This window comes from Piliocolobus tephrosceles, chromosome 6 (assembly GCF_002776525.5).
Source record: "Piliocolobus tephrosceles isolate RC106 chromosome 6, ASM277652v3, whole genome shotgun sequence".
Lineage (NCBI taxonomy): Eukaryota > Metazoa > Chordata > Mammalia > Primates > Cercopithecidae > Piliocolobus > Piliocolobus tephrosceles.
In genome coordinates, this window is record NC_045439.1 from 102,639,500 (window position 1) to 102,665,648 (window position 26,149).

A 26,149-nucleotide genomic window follows, 5' to 3' on the forward strand; every position below is an offset into this window, starting at 1 on the left:
GGCTGCTGCCAAGATGATCACATGGCTCTGCAGGCAGTTACTGCTGGTGGTAAGTTTAAAGAGGACCTGGAATTCACAATGGAATGTTTTTCAAGAGTCTTTTTAAAAGCCACGTAGGCAATGAACATGAGCTTCTTTTCACGTTTTTTACTCAAAAGCTCTTCAATTCCTCCTTTGAAAATGAAATAGGCTGCTGCACGTGTTACATTCTTTTTAGTGGTGCCTAATACATGGAAAATGAAATAAAAAGTACCGAGTCTTTCCATGTAGCATTAAGCCTAAAGCTTTAAGGTAACACTTCCCAACCCAAATTAATGGGGAATTCGGGGGAGGAGAGATTTAAGTGAAAAGCAGGGAAAAGGTAATTAGCCTGTAGGGATATCTGAATAGAAAAACTAAAGTTAAAGCTGCACATTTTAAACAGAATTTAATTAAAAGAGATTGAATTCAGATGAGTTGAGAAGAATGATCTTTCATTCTGAGGCACTACAAAACAAAAGTATAAAACTGGCTATATCATTCAGGCAACTGATAAGTGCTTTGAAGAAAAATATTTAAGCTATTTTTAAAAACCAACACTCTGTGTGTTTTACAAGACAATAAGCAAATAATGTAACAAATCACACATAATATAAACTTTAACTTGTACACATTAGCATTTAATTTTTTCCTGGGATAAGGCCAATTTTAACAAAAACAACTGACAAGCTGGCACTAAGATATTCTTTTGAAAATGCAGCTTTGCATGAAACCACTTGTTATTACTACCAAAGAATAATAAAAATAACACTGCCATTCTCAGCAAACAAAACTTTGAAAGCACAGCAATTAGTAAAAATTAGGTCATCTCTAGCAGAATCCCAAAAACATTTTATATCTGGAAACCATTTTATTAAAAAGAGACAGAAAGAAAGAGAGAGAAAGAAAGAGAGAGAAAGAGGTGGGAAAAAGTAATTTTAAAAGATTACACAAAAAAGCATGCTTGTGTCTTTTACTCAGAGAAATCAAAATTTTAAGTGGATGCTTTGAAAACTGTCACTACAATGTTATATATGTAATTATTTAACACATACTCTCATTAACTGACCACCCAGGCAGTCAATCAAGATTTCTCTAACATATTCTGAGTGTCTAAAGTCAGTTCCCAACAATTCCACAAATAGCAAAAGCAGTCTTTTATATCCTGGACCATTTTCTATTATCAAAGTACTACCAGCAGGAGAAAAAATTCTTCACTGGTCTTATAACAACCACATAAAGAAATTAAATTAGTGCAAAGTTTTAATTTTTTGCTCCCTCTCAGCACAAATATTAAGAGGATAAGATCTACTTTGTCTGTAAATTTGGGCTTAAGGCATTTGGGTACCTCTATAAACCTTAAGCATTCACTGAAGAAGGAAATTGTATTGTTACTCTACTCGAATTTCTGCTTACATTTTCATTTTATGTTTGTATAAATTTATGCATGTAGTTTCAATAAAACAACACTCAGTGTCCAAAACTTGAAATGCTAGCATTTATCTGGAAAGTGAAGTCTAAGAGCAAACTCAGATCGCTTTTTATGTATTTATAGGATGCCATTAATATCTAATTGAAAACTGAACCTCTTAACTGCCACAAATAAGTGGTTGTTTAAACAAATAAATTATTTCAAAGTAAATTAAATAACTGATTTATTTCTTTAAATTAAAGTAATCCTTTTTGGTATAACATGAAGTCAGCCTTGGATATAAAATTACATTTGTTAAAGTACAGACTCATTTACGGACTTGCTCTGTTCCTCCAGGCCAACTGGGTCCAATTGCTTTGCCTCTCTACCCTTTCATCACCAAAGTAAGCTGATCTATACTCTAGAGCTGTGCAAATGTAGCTACGGTAACTGAGGAATACAATTTTAAGTTTTAAAACTTTTATTTAATATAAATTCTTAACTGAAGCAGTGTAAAATCTTTTACAATTAAGTACAATGTTATAGTTTGGTAGAACTGTATTCTGCTTTTATTATTAAATTGTGCAAGATATATGGCAGTGCACAGTTGGGTAAATGTGTCATTTCTAGCATTACATAAAAGCACATCACCAATCTAGAACTGACAGAATGAGTCAGTTCAAATGATTTTTCTGTGCAACAATGTAGCACTGTAATGGGTTTATTAGAACATTTTATGCAGATACCGTAAGTTACAGTGACACTTATGTAAATCATAATTGGCAATTAAATTAAAATACTTATTTTAATTATTTTATAATTAAATTTTTCTAGCTTAAAAATAGAAAAATTTTTACTTTCAAGTGAAGGCATATTACTGAGGAAGAATCAAATGAAAAGAAAACAGACTCAACAAGGTATGTCACAAATTTTACAAAGAATGGCAACTGCAATTTGCTGCAGCAGAGCAAAATTAAAAAGCTGCTGTGTAAAAAAAAAGTTTTAAGATAACAGACAACAGTTAAGAGATATTTTCAGCAAATGCATTTCAATGTAATACAAAATGGCTTCAGTTAAAACAATAATCAATAAAATTAGTCACAATCAGTGAAATCAGAATTAAATGTAAAACAAAAAAATTCCTGAAGATTTTACAGAACTTGAGCTTGTAAGCGGCCAGCTATAAAACAGCTTGGATTCTTTTTTTCTTTATTTTTTAAAAATACAGCTGGGGTATCCTGTTTCCCAGGCTGGTCTCAAACTCCTGGCCTCAAGCAATCCTCCCACCTGAGCCTCCCGTAGCGCTGGGATTGCAGGTGTGAGCCACCGTGCCTGACAGGTTCAGATTCTTGTTCAATGTAGAAAACAATTTTAAGATGGTGAGATGAAAAATTAAATTATTTCAGTTAAGGAAATTGTATTTTTAAATTATGAGGAAAAAAGCTAAAAAGGTATTTTACAGAAAGTGAAAAATCTTTGAGACATCAAGCAACTGTCAGTGAATAAAAAGGCCCTTCTAACAATATTAAAGATCAATTAAGTCAGCATTTGAAAAGTTACAAGTATTTTTAGCTTTAGATGAATTTTAGAAGAGATAATGCCCAATTAATACTATAGGTATATCTGTCTCAAATGACCTTCAAATTTACAGAGAAATGTCTTCATCTATTTGCAATCTTAAATTTAAAAACTGATCTTATGTTGTAGATATTTTTGAATTCTCTACATCTGTAACTTTCAGCTAGATATAAAAAAGTCAGTTTCTAGCAACACAATGTTCAAACATCTGTATTTGTTGGATTTATTTCTCTTATTACTTTGTTCTGCTGTGTGAAACACAATGCAAATATTTGTGCCCTGAGGCAGACTGTATCATGGAGGCAGCTATTAAAATTGTTCAGACCGGGCATGGTGGCTTATGCCTGTAATCCCAACACTTTGGGAGGCCGAGCCGGGTGGATCACAAGGTCAAGAGATCAAGACCATTCTGGCCAACATGGTGAAACCCCATCTCTTCTAAAAATACAAAAATTAGCTAGGCGTGGTGGCACATGCCTGTAGTTCCAGCTACTCAGGAGTCTGAGGCAGGAAAATGGCTTGAACCCGGGAGGCGGAGGTTGCAGTGAGCTGAGATCACGCCACTGCACTCCAGTGCACTCCAGTCTGGCGAAAAGGGCTAGACTCTGTCTCAAAAAGACCCCAAAATTGTTCGGTACATATGCACAAATGCTCTAAATCATCACCAGTTTATGGAACTGTTAAAAGAAATAGAAGACAATGAATTTAACGACCACATTATTAGCTAATGTTGGTTGCTTGAGTCAAGGAAGAGTTTTGCAAAGATTTACAATTCTGGTAACTCTAATTCAGATTTTCTTGAAACAAAAGAAATGCTTGTCAATATTCAACAATCAAAGAGTAAACCAGGAATAGATTTTTAGAAATCTCAGTGAGATTTACACTGTTACCCCTATATCACAATGCATATCAATTAGCTAGATTTGAAGACCCGAGGAGATGACCTAGCTAGACAAGTACAAGAATTTGTGTTAAAACTGAAGCTTTTTATAATACAAATCAATGATTGTACACATTTTTCAACATGAATTAACATGCAGCAGCACAGCACTGTGTGAAGTGGCTGCAAAACCTATGAAAAAAAAATACAACAAATGCTTTGTTGATATGATGATATATGATGCCCCTTTGAATTTCATGTTGATAATAATAATTTTTCACAAGTGTTAGTGGACTTACTTAACCTGCATGGATATTTTGACAGTGCTGCACTTCTTCTGAGTCAAATCAATTATTCTGAAGAGTAATTTCTGTCAATATAGATACAAATGTTGGAGAAAAATGATTTGTTTGGTACTCCATTTATTGGAAAACAATGTTTGAAACAGTGTGAATTTACTTTTTTAACTGCAATTTTTATGAATCTAAATACAGATCAAATATTTTTTATGAAAATTTCACGAGTTGAGATGTACTTAACATGTAAAATACACAATGGATTTCAAGGATTTCATATAAAAAAGTGCAAACTATCTCTAATAATTTTATATTGATTACATGTTGACATAGTATTTCTGATATACTAGGTTAAAAAATATACAATCAAAAATAATTTCACCTGTTTCTTTTTGCTTTTTTAATATAGCTACTAAAAAATTCAAAATTACATATGTGACTTGCATTAGTCTCTTTTATACAGCACTGCTAATGCAGGGAATCTAAGATACTACCTGCTCCAAAATTCTATAATACTAGCATAAAGAGATAAGAAATTAACTTTATTGAACTATAAGAACTCAATTTTATAGTCGGGCATGGTGGCATGTGCCTATGATCCCAGCTACTCAGGAGGTTGAGGCACGAGAATTGCCTGAACCCGGGAGACAGAGGTTGCAGTGAGCAGAGATCATGCCACTACACTGGACAACAGAGTCAGACATCAGACTCGTCTCAAAAAGAGAAAGGAAGAAAAAAGAACTCAATTTTAGGCCAGTCAGGGCAACAAAGCAAGACTCCATCCCCATGAAAATTAAAAAATAAAAAATTCACTGGGCAAGGTGGCTCACGCCTGTAATTCCAGCACTTTGGGAGGCCAAGGTGGGTGGATCACCTGAGGTCAGGAGTTCGAGACCAGCCTGGCCAACATGGTGAAACCCTGTTTCTACTAAAAAATACAAAAATTAGCCAGGAGTTGTAGTGTGTGCCTGTAATCCCAGCTACTCAGGAAGCTGAGGCAGGAGAATCGCTTGAACCCAGGAGGCGGAGGTTGCTTGTGGTGAGCCGAGATTGTGCCACTGCACTCCAGCCTGGACAACAGAGTGAGACTCCGTCCCAAAAAAGCAAAACAAAGCAAAAATAAAATAATAAATAAATAGCCAAGCATGATGGTGTGCACCTGTAGTCCCTCCCAGCTACTTGGGAGGCTGAGGTGGGAAGATCACTTGAACTCAGGAGTTGGAGGCTGCAGCGAGCTATGATCACGTCACTACACTCCAGCTGGGTGACTCTCTAAATTTTTTTTTTTTTTTTAGTTTTTTGTAACTCTATTTATTTTTTTGAGGCAGGGTCTCATTCTGTCACCCAGGCTGGATTGCAGTGGCCCCATCTCAGCTCACTGCAACCTCCATCTCCAGGGCTCAAGTGATCCTTCCACCTTAGCCTCCCAAGTAGTTGGGACCGCAGGCACCCTACCATGCCTGGCCAATTGTTTAATTCTGCTTCCCAAAGTGCTGGGCCTACAGGCATGAGCCACTACATGCCTGGCTCTCTGGCTCACTTACTCTCTCTCTATTGAGACAGGGTCTTGCTCTGCAGCGATGCTATCACAGCTCACAGCAGCCTTGACCTCCTGGACTCAAGCGATCCTCCTGCTTCAGCCCACCGAGTAGCTGTGACTACAGGCATGAGTAACCATGCCTGGCTAATTCTTTTACTTCTGTAGTGGCAGGGTCTCACTGTGTTGCCCTGGCTGGTCTCAAATTCCTGAGCTCAAGCAATCCTCCTACCTCAGCCTTCCAAAATGCTGTGATTATAAGACTAAGCCACTATGCCCGGCTGTAACTCACTTTATTTTGGCTGGATTTGTTTTTCACTGGTTTAAAATATATATTTTTTTAGGTTTTTACAACTATCTCTATTTCTTAAGAGCCAATTCTAGGTGTTCCGATAGTCAGTCACTAAGAGGGACATTTATTTTAAGAATATAACTTTTCTACTGTTAGAATTTCATATTATACAAGTTGTATATATTACTATGATTGTTGTTACCGCTATTCTTTAAGGAAAACAGCTGCTTCCACAGGTCCAAACTTCTAAGGTGAGACTGCCTGTCACGTGGTAGAGGATTAGTAAATGTTAGTTTCCTTCCTCTGTGTAACTGCTAGCCGCACAGCACATTCCTCTCTAGCTGCCTACGTTCCCCTGGTTTGATTTCTTTTTCCTCTGTGGTCAGAGGTCAAAAGAAAGTAAGTAGTAAAGGTGGGAAATAAATGAAAATGTAAATGTTGCCAGGTTGCTTTAGTCTTCAGATGAGACAACTGCTTTCAAACTAGAAATTGTCCCACTAATAGTGGTATTTAAAAAGGCAAACAGACGGATTTGAAAGTTCTAAAAATCTTTTCCTGATTCACTACAACTGTATTGAAGCTTTTTGGTCAGAATTATGCATACCTCTGACACCGGGAAAAAAATTTAGCCACTCTTCTTAATTTTCCCTTCAAGAAGATTATGTCAGAATAAGTGGTACAAAAAAGTACATAACTCATAGGTTGTGTTTCAAAAACATGTAGATTGGTCCACTGAAGCCTGGAATGCATATCTCATTTTGAAATAAATGCTATGAAACGTGGTTAAACGTTCTCTAGGTGGAAATAAATGTGTCCCAAAATGTAGCTGAAATCCATAGTATTTGAAAAAACTCGATTTCTCCTTTCTTCTTTATATACTACTGGTGCTGAGAAACTGACAGGAGAGGCCTAGGCAGGATTCAGATAACCTGACTGGCCTCTAGCAGAGGAGGTCTAGGCTCAGCATCTTCATATACATAGGACTTCATGTGATAAACAGAAGTCAGGAACTGCCTACATTACATGACCAACTTTTAGGCTATAAAATTTATACCCAAGCAAGTTTTGACTTACTGATTTTAAATTACTCTTCAAGGAAAGATGAGTTCTACTTTTTTTTTTTGAGACAAGGTTTGGCTCTGTCACCCAGGCTGGAGTGCAATGGTGTGATCTCGGCTCACTGCAACCTCCAACTCCTGAGCTCAAGCCATCCTCCTACCTCAGCCTCCTGAGTAGCTGAGACTACAGACAAGTGCCACCATGCCCAGCTAGTTTTTCTATTTTTAGTAGAGATGGGTTTTTGCCATGTTGCCTAGGCTGGTCTCAAACTCCTGGGCTCAAAGCCATCCACCCGCCTTAGTCTCCCAATGTGCTGGGATTACAGTTGTGAGCTACCATGCCTGGCCTAAAGATAAGCTCTACTTCTGATGGACTTTTTGTCAGATAAGTACTGTATTTAATAGAAAGAAAGAAGTATTTAAGAAAAAGTGAGTACACTGAACATTAAAAAAAAAAACTTGAAAATTGTAGTCGGGTATATATTACAGATGTTAGATAAGGAAATAGGATATAAAAAAGGAAGGTAAGAAGGAGATTGGTGTCTTTCTTTACTTCTAAGACTGAGACAAGTAACATTATCATCTTGGCTATGTAAAGATTAGTCTCAAATCCAAATTCATTGAGCCAAATATGATCATGAAGTAGTTTTAAACTTATTTAAGCCAACAGCTAATAAACTCCTAATTAAATGTATAGTATAGTATAATATGCATACTGCTGTTAGGACATATACAACTGATTTTACTACGGTGCACTGAAAAAAGATACATCAAGTAGAAGGTAAATTTTCATAAGAAACACAAGCTATTTATTATATTACATAATTAGGGAGGTAAACAATGAATAAAATCAGAGCTTGAAAGTTATTTCAAATACCACTGACACTAATAAACAACAAAAATGACACTGCTCAATTTTCTCATCACACTTATACTTTATATGTGCCTTTTTAGATTTTGATTTATTTCTAATGTATAGTATTTAACCTTGCCTAAACCTTGCTACTTTTCTTTCTATAAACTCTCAAAAATTCATCTTTTTTTCTTCATTTCAAATAACATTCTTTTCTATACTTTGGTTATTTCCTTTGGTACATACTTTTCCCTTTTCCCTCAGAAACGTTCAAATCCATAGCTATCTGTAACTGAACTAAGTATAGTATTTGATGGTCTCCATAATGTCAGCCTTGCTTAGATATTCTTATCTCCCACCCCTTCCCTCCCAATCTTCCCTTTCACTTCAGTGTTACCTGCTCTAGTTTTAGAGTTAAGCTTTCATCCCATATACCACGAACTCTCTTACCCCTCAATACTTTCCATTTCGCACCATTCACTTATTTAATGGCAAAACAATATTCCTCATTTGGTCTTCTCCATCTTCACATTCTTCTCCCATTCTCCAAAAATGAAAACACACAGCATGGCTCAATCGTTTTCTCGGCCTAACATTTAATGTAGGTTTACTTCCTTTAAAAAATTCTAACTTTAGAAACACTCGTTTCCTTCCTGTTTTTGCCCTGCACTATATGCCCCCTCTAATTCTAAAAGAAAAAACACTAGTCTACTGAAGTCAAAACAATAACTTTGGATAGAAATCCTGCTACTTCCCCTTTTACTAGTTTTGGTTAATAAAGTTACTTTCTTTCTACCAGACCTCACTTGTATTAACTGGACTTTACAAGCAGTGAGCATCCAGACCTGCATTCAGTTACAAAAGAAGCCTTCAAGCTATTTTCATCAGCTTTCTAATCAAGTTAAAAAATAAACCACAAAACTGAGTATCCACTATATTCTATATATATATGTATATACATATGCATTTGTATTATATATACAAGTAAATCTCAATTATATATTACAAAAAAAGTAATTTTTAAAGTGAGCTAGAAATGAAATAAACTATTTTAAATGTCTTGCTATTCACAATATCTTCATACTATTATTAAACTAATTTCCTTTTTTTTTTTTAAAGACAGTGTCTCCCTATGTTGCCCAGGCTAGTCTCGAACTCCTGGGCTCAAGTGATCCTCCTGTCTCAGCCTCCCAAAGTGCTAGGATTATAGGTGTGAGCCACCATGCCTGGTCATAATTTCTCAAAGTGCAATATACCATAAGGTAAAGGTTTGACATTAATGAGAGTGAATATAGATTCATACTTCCTATCATCTTCATGTTAATTTTTAAACATTTTGTCCAACTTATTAGGTCTTATTAGTCTGTGTTTTTATTAGATAGCCAATTTTATCCCGTAATGTGTTTGATGAGCACAGAGTAGGAAAATGTGGCCATTTGCCCTTTTCTTGTGTTTACATCATCGTCATCACCTTGCAGAATTTAAGACCTTTTAAAACATGTGTCCATTTGGCTAAACATGTTATATGGAAGGAATAAATCCATATAACTAAGCAGATATATAATGCAAAATGCTCAAAGTAAACAGAGGACATCACAGGTGAAACTGATTTAGGAGACTGTGTGTAACCCATGGCACACAATCATCAAATCTACAGACCTCTGGCAGCAGGTGTTAAATATTTGACAAAGGTTTTTCTCTCCTTCCAAATAAAACGGTGCAGTAGTTCTAAATGCTCTTCCCATACTGCCAGTGCATTATTTTGGAGACCACTGCACTAGAAACTAGGTCCCTAGCACATAGCAGCTTCTCAACAAATGTTATCTATTGAGTAAAAAGGTGTTTTTTTGTTTGTTTTGTTTTTTAAGTTCACAATATGTTTGAGGACCATCATGTAAACCAGGATCTTTCCCAAGTAAACATTTTGAAGACAAAAACTGAGGGAGAAAAGGACTACTTATTATAATATCAAGTTTTCTTCATAAGGGGCATTACCTTCACTTTGTACCTTTAACACATTTATTCCTAGGTGCAACTGATAGTTTTGTCATTCTGTTTAATACTTTTGCTTGGTCATTTCCATTTTCAACTGATGACCACTAATAAGGAGAAAGCTATTAGTTTGTTTATATTTCTTATACATCAGCTTTCCAAAGTGTCTTATATTTAATCCTCATTGCTGTTTTCTACTAGAGTCCCCCTGGGCTTTCCAGCTATTCTATTGTATCATTTGAAAGTAGAAACAATTTTTTGCTTCCAATATTTATGCCAATTATTTGACTTACTGTCAACTGTCTTACTGCAATGGTTAAAACTCCTAGAACAATGCTTAATAATAGTGACAATCATGTAAATGATTTCAGGAAGTATTAGTCTTGTTTCTGATATAATGGAAATGGCTTTAGCATTTCATCATTTAGTATATGATATTTGCTTTCTGGGTTTTGGCAAACTATAAGGGCTTAAGTTTCCTTTTATTTCAATGTTATTAGTTGTTTAAAACAAGAAATGGCTCTTGGAAATAAAGTATATTTTGCTTCCAATGGTACAATAATCTGAGGTTTCTTTTAATAATGAATATGTTCATAGAACTCAGGTGAAATTAACTGTACTTGGTAATTATTTATTTTTCTTTCTGATAGTTTACTGGGTTAGATTTGCTTTAAGTCATAGTTATTTGCAACTACAGTATTTTATTTAGTAAAATTGGCTTATTTTCTTTTTGGAGTTTCTGTTAGATTTCTATCTTAAGGTTTTGAAAGTTTATAACATTAATATACTTAATGTTACATTTTAACAGTTTGAGGCTGCACTGTCCAATAGTAGCTAGTAGCTACATGGGGCTATTTACATATTAAAATAAAAAACACTTAATTCTTCACACTAGCCACATTTAATTGCCCAATTGCTACCATCCTGAATAACATATATGTCATACCCAAGACAGAGAAAAATCTCTACCTCTTTCTCAGCTTTAAAATTCTAAGTTTTTTTCAATTCCTGTTGTTAGTGCTATTGAAGTTACCCAAGTCAAGATTTCCACATTGGCCGGGAGCGGTGGCTCACGCCTGTAATCCCAGCACTTTGGGAGGCCGAGGTGGGCGGATCACGAGGTCAGGAGATCAAGACCATCCTGGCTAACATGGTGAAACCCCGTCTCTACTGAAAATACAAAAAATTAGCCAGGCGAGGTGGCAGGCGCCTGTAGTCCCAGCTACTCGGGAGGCTGAGGCAGGAGAATGGAGTGAACCCGGGAGGTGGAGCTTGTAGTGAGCCGAGATGGCGCCACTGCACTCCAGCCCAAGCGACAGAACCAGACTCAAGATTTCCACATCCTGTCCTTGAAGAACTAAGAAAATATTCCCAAAGCAAACCATTCTTCACTTATCTGAAACAAGGAGGAATAATCATGCAAATAAAACCTTCTTTGTGCAATAGTAAAGAAACAAGTCTTTTAATTTACTGGCGACAAAGCTATCTTTATACAGTAAGCCATGCATAATACTAATACCAATAAATAAATAAATAAATAAATAAATAAAACCTCTTAAGCAACGAATACCCCTGAAACATGACAGATCCTTAAGTTTCAAGCTCCTTTTCATTCACTTCTATGACATTTTGATATTTACAGGCAAATTTGACCTCTGATTTTATTATAAATGACAGTAATACTGGAAAAAAAAAAAAGCAAGCTGATATTCTAGTGATTTCATCTATTTCAAACTGAGAAAGGTTAAAATCTAAAATAATTTGTTTAGGAAGTAAGAGTATTTTTAAATTCTCTTACTAAACTCTGATGTATTGCCACCAAAGAAGCCAGTTACGGAAAATTAGAAGAATACCTGCAGAGCAAACCCATATCCTTTGTTAAAAGCAAACAAGTACCAGCATATCTTAAGGAAGAGCCTTTTATATTTTTAGATTACCTCTATTAGAAAGTTTCTTCTTGAACTTCAAAATATTGCTTTTAAATAAACAAAACTCTCCCTGTTGTCTAATTTTTTTACATTGAAAATTTGCATCCAAATAGTTTATAAGAACGGTCAACAAAATGTTTTCCTCTTTAAAAATTGTTAATCACAACTGCTGTAGGAAATGATTCATTATCTATTTAAACTCACAAATAAAGCTTTATGTTCATTTTAACTAAAATTGTTATTACAAGTGTTTAAAATCTGAAATTCAAGCCTCTTTTCTAGACAAATGATTCACATTTCACAATATTTCTTCATTTGAAAGGATGCTTTAAAACATTACCTGCCCTAAAGGAATATACTTTTAATATTCCTTTCATAATTCTTCATTCTCAAAAATTCAGCTATTACTGATAAGAATATTAAAGTTGACAAGACTATGCCAGATGTCAAAACTTACTGGTTCAGTATTTTAAATCAATTTAACTCCAAAAGTCTACCTCCATAAAAAAATCAAAGTTCCTAATTTTAATCTTTGTTTCTTCTCAATCACAATAATGTACACCACATAAAATTCCATTTGCATTGGTTAGGGGAGGGAAATCAGGATGGGAGCAAATGAAATACTACCTAACAAACAGTAAACTAAACACTAGCTCTTGTGTGAAATCTTAGGAAGATTTTTATTTTCATCGAAATCTTAATTTACCTTTCATTTTCAAGTTAATCTGCTTATCTCCTTAAGAAGTGGGTTTGTGTCAAATCAGAATTGTTCCTTTTGGCACTGCTTTCTCTCTTATGAAACAGTAACCCGATTTATATGGTTCTGCCTGGTTAATGCATGCTTCCTCTCTGGGCCCCTGCTGACATCAAGGTGGAGGGTCACTGCTCTACAAGGGTGTCCATCTTGGGAGGGAAATGAAGTAGTTCACATATATCATGATTTAAGTCTTCTGCAGGAAAAATGTTATATGGCTCTTTAGTCCCTCAAGATGATCAGGGGGACACAGTATTACAGCTCCGATATAACCTTCCCCGTTTCTGAAAGACAGTTAACAAAATTCAGTCTTTCAAACATATGTCGCCTACTCTGCACCAGACACTGCATACTTGGGAAGAATACAAAGATCTGAGATATAGTGTCTGCAGTCTCCAAGGACATTTGCAACTAACTAACGTGCTGCAGGAAATTATAAGGATTCCAAGAGCTGTGAGTTCAGGCAAGATTACATTCAGCTACAACTGGAACTGGGGGAAGAGAAGAGTTCAGTGATAACTTCATAAAGGATTGCAAACATAGGACAGGGCAGGGAGTCTTGGCAAGGGGAAAGTAGGGAAAGAAGAACTGAAGGCCTCAGAATATGTTGTAACTTCTCTAGGGACAGAGCATACTGCAAAAAAGGCTTTGACTTTAGTCAAGATATTTATAATCAAACACCTTAAACCTAATGCACCAATGTTTTACCTCTGATATCAATTGTTCAGTCTAACCACAAGAAATTAGTGTACAAGGAAAATTAATAAACTGAAGTAAAATTACTAACGGGCACTAGAAAACAACACATGTACACACTCCACACAGAAATAGGAAATCTGTTTCTTCATCACAGTGAGGTGTGGGAGGAATGTTAAACTACATCTTCATCAATTTACAACTATCACGGATTCCTTTTAGGCCTTCAGTGTAATGCTACAGGGTGATTCCCTGGCATTTTGTTCTAAAACCCACAAATGAGCCGATAATGCGACCAGCTGCAGCTCCCTTCCTGAATTCAGCAGCTCTGGGTGTCCACACACTTGCAGCTCTGTACAACTTCACACAAAAGCCTGGAAGTTGGCCAAGAAGACTGTATCACAGTATACGCTCCCCAAGGTTCAAGATTTTCCATTTAATTCCAATTCCACCATGAAACAACATATACTTTAGCAGACTATAGCGATATAAAACCAATTCAATTCCCATTTCTAGTTAATAAAATATGCCCCTAAAATGCAATGGATAAAGATACTAAAATATATAATCTACATTTTTAAAGGGCCTTGAATATAATTTCACTCCATCAAGATAATTAAAATTTTCTTAAAGAGTTAGTTTCCTCAGAATCTTACCAACAGCAAGAAAACAATGACAAACTTGTTATAGCACACAGCGATTTAATTGTACTTCCAAAGTCCCCCATTAAGCAATTAATTCACACTGCTAACTGAAAATCAAGAATGAATGTTCTCAGTATCTGGTACTATAGGATGATGTGGCCCATGACAATGTGAGACAGATACTTCAAGAATGATATTAATTTCTGTTGTCTAAAGCAGAAATACAAGCACACAGAAACACACAGTTGTGCGAATTAGGTAGCCACATCACTCTAGTACGAAGTTTCCTGAGGGAAAGGGGAATGCAAATGTTTGCTTTAACTGTCTGGCTAATGCTTAACTTTGGTAGGAGTGTTTCACAACAGCAAATAACAATAAACTGAGCACTAACCTTTGTGTGAAAATCTTGGGAGGATTTTCATTTTTACTGAAATCTTCACCTACCCCTAGCTTCTCTCTCTCCAGGTCTGGATACCTTCCACACAAATGATCACTAAAAACAGTAGTGATCTGAATGAATAACCCTTAAGATGTCTATTCAATAGCCAAAATTTAACGGTGTTGAACCTGTAAAAATGTAAAAGACCCTTTGGGAGGCCAAGGCAGGCGAGTCACGAGGTCAAGAGATCGAGACCATCCTGGCTAACATGGTGAAACCCTGTCTCTACTAAAAATACAAAAAAATTAGCTGGGCATGATGGCAGGCGCCTGTAGTCCCAGCTACTCAGGAGGCTGAGGCAGGAGAATGGCGTGAACCCGGGAGGTGGAGCGTGCAGTGAGCCGAGATCGTGTCACTGCACTCCAGCCTGAGCAACAGAGCAAGACTCTGTCTGAAAAAAAAAAAAAGAAAAGAAAAGAAAAGAAAAAAGTAAAAGACCTGGCAAACCACTGACCCTTTCTTCTTCCGTTTGATGGGTACCTTCCTATGATACTTCCTTAGTCGATAATTCCTATGAATTATCGACTAAGGACAATGTGGAAAGGATTCTCACATCATTTCAGTAGAAAGTGAATTAAAAGTGTTACCTGGACTTATCTAAAATCCCCATCTCTACCCAATAATGCCTTCATGTAACATTCAAGGGCTGTCTGGCAATAAAAAATATCTCTAAGGCGATCCTTTAAATGGCTTATTTTCCCCCCCTTTAATGTCAACAACCTTTTGAATCCAGGAAAAACTGATTAAAACAAGAATTGTTCATCATAATTTACCAGTCACAGAAAGAAATTTGCTTCACACCAAAGTTAAAACTGCAAAATATACTTTGTGAGCATAACCAAATGGATATGGATCATTAAGCATCACTGACAACCTAAATAACCTAGTTCTAAGTAGTCACAAAAATAGATACCTACTTTGTAATTTATATGAAATAGACATGAATATTATATTATAAACAGAGAACAGAACCTGTTGCCAACCTCTTTTTAAAGGATACTAAAAAAAAAAAAAAAAAGCACCAGGTGTGGTGGCTCATGCCTGTAATCCCAGCACTTTGGGAGGCCAAGGCAGGCAGATCACCTGAGTTCAGGAGTTCGAGACCAGTCTGACCAACATGGTGAAACCCTGTCTCTACTAAAAATACAAAATTAGCTGGGTGTGGTGGCACATGCCTGTAATCCCAGCAGGAGGCTGAGGCAGGAGAATTGCTTGAACCTGAGAGGCAGATTGCGGTGAGCCAATATTACGCCATGGCACTTCAGCCTGGGGAGCAAGAGCAAAACTCTGTCTCAAAAAAAAAGAAAAAATAGCCTGGAAAGCTATGTACCAAATTCTTGACGTTCACCTTTGGGGGAGTAGAAGAGGAGCGTGGAAATACACTGGGAAAAGGGAGACTGTCAGAACAATCTTTTTTTTTAAACAAAGCAGTTAAAATTTGTAAGATTATACGACAAAAATGTTAACTGGACAGGGGATAGGAGGAACATGGTTTGTTGAGTTCTTTTGAACATGGGTTATCACATTATCCTTCAATTTAAAATAACACAAGAAAAAGAAATTATAATAACAACAAAGAAGTAGATCTATTTCCCTGAAGCTAGGATGGATGAGGAACAGGAGGTGGAAGAGAAGAGGAGGCAGAGAAGAGGAGGCCTAGAAGTTGAAAGGAACAGTGCAAAGTAAAATCTGAATGAATAAAGACAGGCATTCCGGATGGCTCCAGTCCTTTGTGAATCCTAACAGTTCTAAAAGGAGGTAACGGCAGTAATAGCTGGCTTAAAGACTGAGGGAAGGGAGGGGAGGGGAGCACACTTGCACACACATAGTAAGAAATATCATTTCCAGAAAATGTTAACTTACCAGTATGTACTGTAGCTACTGCAATCCATGCATACTGTGTGCTGAGCTTTATCTTGCTTTTCTGATTTCTTATGGTTGGTTAAGGGTACTTGTGCATCTTCATAATGTTTTTTTGCATGGCCATTCACATACCTTACAAAGACCAAATGAAAATTTACTTTAAATATTGCTTTGGAAATTAAAGGAGTAAGAAATGATAAAATTAAACATTAATGAAATCAAAATAAGAAAGAAATCCTGTAACAGCAGTTAGTCATGTAGTGATTTATTATATTGAATACTTAAAATATGCTCTTTTTTTTTTTTTTTTTGAGACGGAGTCTCACTCTGGTCCCCCAAGCTGGAGGAGTGCAGCGGCACAATCTCGGCTTACTGCCTCCTGGGTTCACGCCATTCTCCTGCCTCAGCCTCCCGAGTAGCTGGGACTACAGGCGCCTGCCACCACGCCCAGCTAATTTTTTTTTTTTTTTTTTTCTATTTTCAGTAGAGACGGGGTTTCACCATGTTAGCCAGGATTGTCTCGATCTCCTGACCTTGTGATCCACCCGCCTAAGCTCCTTTTTTTGCAAGCAAATACTATAGTCAACTTTTAATTATATACAAGAGTAGGCACAGGCAAGGAAAGGCATAATCTATGCAAATCGGTTTCAACACCATAGATATTATTTATAAACTCCTTTGCTGCTGCTTTCACTATAGCTTTTCTTTTCTCTCAGACCACTAACCCCCAACTTGGGCTATTATCAAAGACAAGCTCTGTTAAGTAAATTACTCAGCCACTTCCCACAGGGCCACAGACTCTGCTCAAGTTGCTGTTTAACATAAAGTGTGAGAGTCAGAGAAACAGGACAATGTTCCAACTCTTACCAATATAGCTTCCAGTCTTATATTTAAATGCCTGAATAATCAGCTCCTCTCATATGGAAACATGTTTGTTTAGAAATAACCCAAACAAAACACAAATCACCTTAAGCTTACAAAAACTGCTATTTCTCTACATGGACAAACATAATCAAAAGTTGATTATGTTCATAAAAATTATGTAACACATTCCAACTCAGATTTAATATTACAGCAAGCATAATGAAACTGAAATAAGGCTCCCTCTGCACATGGTGTACATCCAAATTCATCTGTGCCTTCATCTAGAGACTGCACAATTCTGTCACTGACTACCAGCATGAAGACCCTTAAGAGGCAACGTTTCCCAGCTCCTAGAAAGCAGGCAATGTGTGGAAGGCAAGGCCCACTCGAAAACTCAGTCAAAACAAATGTTGGTTAAATGGTACCAAAATAAACAGATGCAGAGACTTAGAAGACATTTTCATCATGAGGCACCTTAACTGCACCAGGAACACTTACCTTGGGGAAAGTAGGAGAGTTATGGTAACTGGGAAGGATCAACTTCAAACCTAGCCCCTCTACCCAGGAAAACTGGGCACATTCAAGGCACTATTAACCCCAACTCAGAATGTGATCATGTTCTTTCTCCATTTTTTCCCTGTACTTTACGCTTTTGCATATACCTGAGTCCTCGGTTTATAAAACTGTAATAAAGTGAATTTCAGAGTCAAATAACGATTAAGAGGATAAGCTCGAAAACTAGACTGCCTGGGTTCAAAAGTAGGATTTATCACATCCTGGGCATGAGAGCTTGGATGAATTATTTAACTTCTCTGTACTTGTTTTCTCATTTGTAAAATGGATGTAATAGTACTTTGTGTGTCATGGGTTTTTAGGTGATTAGATGATCCATAGTTCATAACAAATGAATGTTAGCAATTATTTTATTAGCATTCTTCTTTCTGTGCCTAACTACTATGTATTCAGAATCCAAACAACAATTGCTTAGAAGGCAGGCTCATTTACAACATATTTCAAGATAACATGTAAGTGTATAGGTCAAGAAACACTATTTAATAAAAGGTAAGGCCGGGCGCAGTGGCTCACGCCTGTAATCTCAGCACTTTGGGAGGCCAAGGCAGGCAGATCACTTGAGGTCAGGAGTTTGAAACTTGCCTGTCCAACACGGTGAAACCCCATCTCTACTAAAAATACAAAAATTAGCCACGGTTGGTGGCACATGCCTGTAATCCCACTACTCGGGAGGCTGAGGCATGAGACTCACTTGAACCCAGGAGACAGAGGTTGCAGTGAGCCGAGATCATCCCACTCCGCTCCAGCCTGGGTGACAGAGTGAGACTCTGTCCAATAAATAAATAAAAATAAATGATAAACTCTAAGGTATCATATGGGTTCAATATTTAATCATCTTAACTGCCTATTCTTATCATATATTTATAGTACTCAACCATGAAAAACAACAGTAATTCATTTCCACAGTAATAATGCTGAATAAGCACATTACCACTTGCAAATTTTTGAGAACTCATCATCTTTACGTAGTCCATATAGTTCGTTTAACTATGACACTGTTTCTAAATGTATTAGATATATAAATAGTTCCGGTACATATCAGAGATAAAGTAAGAAGTATGATTACTGATATTAAGATTAGCAATGTTTTGCCTAATACCTAAATACATTAGTCAAAGAGGTTAACAGTTTTGTATAAACTAGCTAACAGGAAATTAAATATTTCCCTCATCTAGTTTTGGATTTTAACTAGACATTTTGGTCTACAGAACAAGAGGAAAAATTTCACTACATACGTCACAAATTTCCAGTAACAATCACAAAAATTTGAAAAATAACTTAAATGGGATGGGGTCATGAAGACCAGCAGAATTTATAACCCATGTATGCTATTGATAAACTATGTTTCCTAATGGGAAGAATATTCACTTTATGATTTCCCTAAAGACAAGCAGTCTAAAATTACATAAAACATCAGTAAATTTGGCAATGAACACCTGGGATTGCATGATAAAAGAATATTAACCAATCAGCTATGTAAAATGGAGATCCAAATTCAGGCTACTCTGAATTTTCTGTTTAATCTACTTCATCACATTTCTCCAAAACTATGTCAAATTTCTAAATTTAAGCTTGCTTGCAATTGGCAACGGTCCAAATGCAGAGTCTAGAAATTTTTCCATTTATTTTTCCAAAACCTATTTTAGTTTGTTGTTTAGGAACATTAATCTCTAATTTTTGAGTTTGTCAGGTCTTTTGATTGGCATGCAACCATCAAGATTTAGGTTGTAGAGCACTATGAGACTTCTGGAGAACAGAACTACATAAATTTTATTGCATTATAATTCTCACCTCTCAAAATCTAGGAGAGGAATCTGTCTCTTCAAGTGCAGAATTTAAGTGCTTCTACTTTTCTTCTTTTTTTAAAAAAAGTTATCTGTACAAAGTATTTTCAGGTTCCCCAAATCCTAGAGATTTCAAAACCACAACAGCCACAATTAAGAAATGCAGTTAACATTCCAAAGGTACTCTTAAGTGCACATGGAAAAAATAATTCCAGGACTCAAAATGTGAAAAATCAAAACTTCACCGAACAAACAAAGATGCTCTCTTCATGCAATGAGGATTTAAAAATAACAATGGGGAAATATTCCAGATAAATACAATATATATTTCAGCCTATGTAACTCAGTATGATTTCTCATTTCCTTACTGCTAAGCTATTAACTTCTACAGTAAATTCAAAGTAGATTTTCTAAGCTAGAAGAGCAGTGGAAATAAATGTGCTGCTACCAGGCGAAAAACCACAGACAATATTTACTTGAGTTTGTGCTAGAAGAGTTACTATTTAAATAATATTATTTTGAGGCCAAGAACTGGGAAGAAATGCTCAGGTTTAAACTGGGGTGGGGTGAGGTAGAAGATGTTGTCCATAGAAAGCAGTGTTTTAATGGAACAATGAAACATTTGATATATCTTAGGAATTAATAATGAACTCCACAATGAGATCATTTTCAAAAGGAATTCCTTTATCCGTAAATATTTTAAGTTTTTTTTTCTTTCCCAGAAGAATGATGTCATACCTGGGATTTGATTCAAAAGTCAGTAGAGGTGGGGATGGGGTAGGTAATAGGTGAAAAAAGATTGCCCTGTGTTGATAATTGCTGGGTGAATGGAACATGGGGTTCAATTATACCATCTCTGTTTGTATGTGCTTAAATTTTACCCTAATAAAAGGTTTAAAAAACAACCATTAGGTAAACTTGTACTTCAAGAATTCCCTTAGCTCATCTTTCCACTCAAATATTACTAGCAAATTGTCTTGGTCATCAAACTAATTCTTCTGAGTATCAATATGAAGAGTTTTTCTCTCCCAGATGTTTTCCCCGGTTGTATCACAGAACAAAGGGATTCAACTGGAGAAGGAAGCCCTACAGAGAATTATGCATGATGATTAACAATGGTACTAAATCCAAATCAATAAAACTCTGACATAAAGCTTAAAGACAAATTTTAAAAAGCAAATAGGGCAGTGAAGTAATAAGTATTTCACCTACCTTCCACAGTGGACACTTGAACAAGTCAAACAGACCCAAGGGCTTTTGTTGGACCGGCACACTAATAAAAAGAAAAATACACAATATACCAATTGTATCATGTTATTTCCCAATTTCTCCCCATTTTCCTGTGATTAAGTTATAAATTCCACGGCTATGTAGGAATGCTGAAGTTGCAAATCTGTGCTTTTTGAATGCATTTACACAAAATGGCTGCCTAATTAAGTTATATTGAAAAGAATTTAAATGCATGTCCACAACAGCGGCTCATTTTAATTGCTGACTCAACTCAAATAGCTTAACCACATTAAACACATACATACTTGTCTCGTTTATTACTTATTCCCTTTTGCCACAGTCTCTGACCAGTCAACGACAGTCTATTTTCCTATTAAAAAACATTTTTTTAAGTCTAGCCATTTAATCACATGTCTCTGCCATGTAGGTCATATACCACTATAAATGACAACTTTTTCGGTTTATTTACTAAGAGGCACAACGTAAGGTTACAATTAGGAAATCTAAGCCTAGTTTTCCCAAAGTAATTTTTAGTTGCATAAAATATATGACAACTGCACATAATTCTTGCTGATGGTATAATCAAGGCATTAATTATTTTAGTTGATGTATTATAGCGGTGGGGAAGTCAAGAAGGTATGGAAACGAAATATTAAAATTTTGCTTGCTGTTTACTCATTCATTTTTTAATAAGTCCTATGTAAGTAACAATGATATTCAAAAGGGAGGGATAGCAAAATCACCTGGAAAGCTTTTTAAAAACACCTATGTTCTACTCAAGTATATCTACATTGGGGTGGGGAAAGAAGTACAAAGAATATTTTGTGCAAAGTAGCTTCCCAGGCGACTTCCTAATACAACCCCTTGGGAACCACTAGTCAGCTTCCTAGAGGCACGGGAGGAGCACTGCAGCACAACCACACAGGATCACAGTAATCACCTAGCACATTGTAGATGCTCAGTAAATATTTGTGGAAGAGAAAGTTTAAATTTCTTAGTTTAGGATACCCATCTCTTCCAAGATCTGGTCTCTACCTACATTTCTCTTGCCCAATTCCTTATCACAACAGGCCTTTCTCACTGTTAAAAAAAAAAAAAAAATTAACCAAAACTGGAAATAAGGTGAATGGAGAACTGTAAGCCCCTTCAACGTATACTGAAACACTGTTTAATAGCTCCTCCCAAAGATAGTTAATTATAGTACCACTGACCAGTTGACCTACTTGACTAGGACCCAAATTCCACGAAGTTACAGGTAATGTAGTTTTTTAATAATTTCTGTCCAGCAGACTCCAAAGGTTATAGTTATACTACCCTGTAGGATATTAACCAATTTTGCATCTAACCTAGCAATTTTATTTCAACGCTTTTATCTTCACTGTCTATACACATTCAGTTCCCAAATACTCGTGGAGCCAGCTTTACCATTTTACTACTGGTGCCCTCATTAATGAGTTAAATAAACCTTTGACTATGTTCATCCCATATTTGTATGAGAGGACGGGACAGGAGGTGAGAATAGAAGAGCACAATGATTACTGCCTGAGGGACTCTACATAGTTTGGCCAGCACAGAACTTTAGTTTTGAACATGAAAGCTTTGAGTGGTGAAACCCCCTTCTACTTGCCACAGGCCTTCCCTTTTCTTAGTGCATTCATATATTTATATTCACTATCAGGGCCATCCTTGAAGGCACTGAAGGCATTTTTTACTCAACTGGGTCTAATTTTGTTACATGTGCATGTAAACCACATGACAGAAAGGTGTGGAAGAATACCTACCAAACTGCTAAAACAACTCTGCTAGGCAGGTACTTGGGAAGACTATTGTGAGGGAGACTGCTGGCTTTTTATTTGTACTCCCCTATGGTGTTTGCCTTACAGCAATGAGAATATGATGTCTTTACAGTTTGAAGAGAAAGCCCAATAAAATGTATTTTACAAAATAAAAAGTAAACTAGTAAACAGCTCACTTGAACAGCTATTCATGGTTTGAGGTATGATTTGGAGGACTGAGATATTATGAACATTAATATTTTGTTTCTCCAGCAAAGCTTTTTTCTCTTAGTAAATATTAAGAACTTTGGGGCCAGGTGCACTGGTACATGCCTGTAGTCCCAACACTTTAGGGAGGCTGAGGCAGGCAGATTGCTTGAGTCCAGGAGTTCGAGACCAGCTTTGGTAAAATGGTGAAACCCCATCTCTACGAAAAATACAAAAATTAGCCGGGTGTGGTGGCACGTGCCTGCAGTCTCAGCCACATGGGAAGGTCAATTGAGCCCAGGAAGGTGAGGCTGCAGTGAGCCACGATTGCACTACTGCACTCTAGTTTGGGTGAAAGAGCAAACCATGCCTCAAAAAAAAAAAAAGATGGATGGAGGGAAGGAAAGAAGGGAGCAGGGAGGGAGGGAGGGAGGGAAGGACAACTGTAACTCAAATCTGGGAGAAAAAAAATCCTATAGGTTATTATCCTGAAATAATTACATTACAAGGTTGTGTTTTTGTTTTGTTTTGAGAAAGGGTCTCACTCTGTTGCAGAGGCTGGAGTGCAGTGGCATGATCACAGGTCACTACAATCTCTGCCTCCCAGGCTCAACTGATCCTCCCACCTCAGCCTCCGGAGTAGCAGGGACTACAGGCATCTGCCACCACGCCTGGCTAATTTTCTGTTTTTCTTTTTTGGTAGAGACAGGGTCTCACTGTGTTGCCTAGACTGGTTTTGAATCCCTTAGCTCAAGCAATCCTCCATGCCTCAGCCTCCCAAAGTGCCCAGATTATAGGTATGAGCCTCTGCACCTGGCCTAGGCCCAAGTTTTTAACTAACCAGAGATATTTTTTTAATTATGGAGGATTTTGTCCCTCCTTTGTACAAGGAAAAAGAAATCTAGAGCAGAATCCCCGTGACTTTGTTTTGGGTGTGTTTCCTACCAAGTGTTCCTTTCTTCCTCACTCTAGGGTTGTAAATCTACACACAGTACACACAATTTGATGATCTCCTTAAGGTGCATGAACACATTTATTCATGTTACTGCATTTATAACAGGGTATTATAAAGCTAGTCTTATAATATCAACTATCTCACAAGGTTTTATTTTTTTTTTAATTTCTCAATTCAATTACACATTTTAAAAAACCAAAAAAACTCTAAGACTGAGGAGGTCAAGAGAATGGGAAGTAACTGTTAAACTGGTATAGAGTTTATTCTGGTGTTATGAAAATGTTTCGGAACTAGACAGAGATGGTAGTTGTAAAAACAATTGTGGATATACTAAATGCCACTGGATTGTTCACTTTAAGATGGTTAATTTTATGTTATATGAATTGTGCGTCAATTAGACAGACAGATACTTAAGGAGAGAAAGTAGAAGGGAATCAAGTATTGACTTCCAAAATCATTGGAAACAAGTGACTGTGGACTGTACCTTTTAATATATCTCAAAAACAAACCAAAACAAAACAAAAAAAAACCACTTTACTACCTGCCAAGTGTGGTGGTGATTGCATCTGTAGTCCCAGCTACTTGGGAGGCTGAGGCAGAAGAATCACTTGAGCCTAGAGTTCGAGGACAGCCTGGGCAACATACAGTACTCTCTGAGGGCATAATACAGTCACACCAGATAAACATTTGAAGGCTAGAAAGATACAGAGGATAGGGTATTATGAGGGATTCTGAAGCCAATAGATGGCATTGCTTTGGGGAATATTCACTCTGTTTATACACACTTCATCCAAATCAAGAACCTTTAATGTACCCAGGACAAATATAAAATAGAATGAAAAACATTGGCTTTCAATTAAACTCTCAATTATTGTTAAGAACAGGTAATTGTACAAATCAAACAATACTACACATAATCTTAAAACCATTTATTTTAATCACCTTTAGGGGGACTATCTTATTATAGAAGGTAGTTTCAATTTACAGATAGATGAGATTCAAAAGTTTACCTGCAGTTTAATCTCCCATGGAAACAGTATTAAAGGTTTCCAGGGTCGTCTGTAAAGCCCTAAATGAAACATAATATAGCTGAAATACTCATATACACGCACATACTTATACATATACCCACACAGTAAAACCACACAGTAATGAAAATATTTTAGGCTCTGAATATAGTATCTATTCAGCAAAACACAAAAATATTAAACCAGTGTTTATTTTTTTAATCTTAAATGCTAGTACTTGAGAGAAAGGGTGGTAAGGACAGACACTTGTGAAGGCTCAAAAAGGGAAATCTGGGAATTTATAAGGGCGCTTTAATATACCCAATTACACTTCAAGGTGATGGCAGGGAAAAGGAAGCCATGCAATTTATTTCTCACACTGTTACACTCGGCCATAGCAGCGTGATTGGGAGTCTCATAAATGAAACTCATCTTTTACTCAGATTGTAAAATTTCCTCAAACCAAGATATCCTGTCCTCCAGCAAATTTCTTCGGTTTGCTTGGATTCTTCCAACCCTGACCGCAGTGTCTCACCTCTTGGCCCAGAGGGTGGCACTAACTAGGCTCTTTTCACTGCCTCCTTTTCAGCTACAGCTTCAGAATCTTCCTCTATCCCTGTTCTCACCTCAGCCTCAAGCTCTTCAAGTTGGCAGGAGGGCCCCTTTATATGGAGGAGATGAAGAAGCTCTATCCTCTCCTGAGATAGAGCCATTCTCCAGAAGGTAGGAGCCATCACATATGCTGGGCCATGGGGAGGGTGGGAAGAGCCCCAGCCACTAAAACATGCCTCAGACTCAAGTCTTCCTCCTAAAACCACCTAAACATTTAATTCTCCTGAAAACCAGATAACTGAAGGCGCACAAAGGCATCTAAGTGACCTAGAGGCCAAAAGTGGTTTAGTCCATGCTATACTTCCAAAAGGGCAGGATGGCCCTTTATCAAGAGAGACCGGAGCAGGAACTGGGGAGTTCTGTGCCTATAGAGGCCCAGTTACACATGAATCCTTTCAGGCTGTGTTCACAAGAAAAGGAGTTCTTAGAACAAAAGCACATCCACACTGAATATTTTATTTTTACATAGCCACTGATCTTCAATATCCTCTTAGTATGTGTACAGAGAATCTCATAATAGAGGATATTTGATATTCGAGGCCTACCAACAAGTCTGGAATTCTAAATTTTTGGACAAAAGGTCATACATGACTGCTTATGACACAACTTCATCACTGTCTCTACACAGAATAGTTTAAGCACACAGCACGGACAGGTAAGCCATTTACAGTGCATCCATTATTCACCAGCTATTTCAATTGGGAGAGAAGGCTCTTTATCTTCTCGAGAATTCAGAAAGAAGAGAAGGATCAGATGACCGAGATTCTAGTACTGGCTCTACCATTACTAGCTACATAAGAGAGAACATCACTACCATTCTGGCTCTATTTCCTTACTGTAAAATGAAGAGTAGGTGATGATCACGTTCCCTCTAAATTACAAAATTATTCAAAGAATATGCTG

General features: G+C 36.8%; 1 protein-coding gene across 5 annotated transcripts in view; it reads right to left on the reverse strand.

Annotated features, from left to right (window-relative positions):
- Nucleotides 1-26,149, reverse strand: part of USP3 (ubiquitin specific peptidase 3) — a 91,905-nt gene that overhangs the window by 42,506 nt on the left and 23,250 nt on the right. Inside the window, exons 2-5 of one of the 5 annotated variants that reach the window (XM_023185277.3) lie at nucleotides 24,169-24,321; nucleotides 20,673-20,733; nucleotides 19,468-19,583; nucleotides 16,240-16,371 (exon numbers count right to left, since the gene is read on the reverse strand). In XM_023185277.3, coding sequence (XP_023041045.1) covers nucleotides 16,240-16,268 — 29 coding nt within the window. In that variant the 5' untranslated portion in view covers nucleotides 16,269-16,371; nucleotides 19,468-19,583; nucleotides 20,673-20,733; nucleotides 24,169-24,321. Of the gene's footprint in view, nucleotides 1-8,373; nucleotides 8,873-16,239; nucleotides 16,372-19,467; nucleotides 19,584-20,672; nucleotides 20,734-24,168; nucleotides 24,322-26,149 lie in introns of those variants that run through there. The other 4 variants (XM_023185275.3, XM_023185276.3, XM_023185274.3 and 1 more) reach the window with 4 other exon arrangements.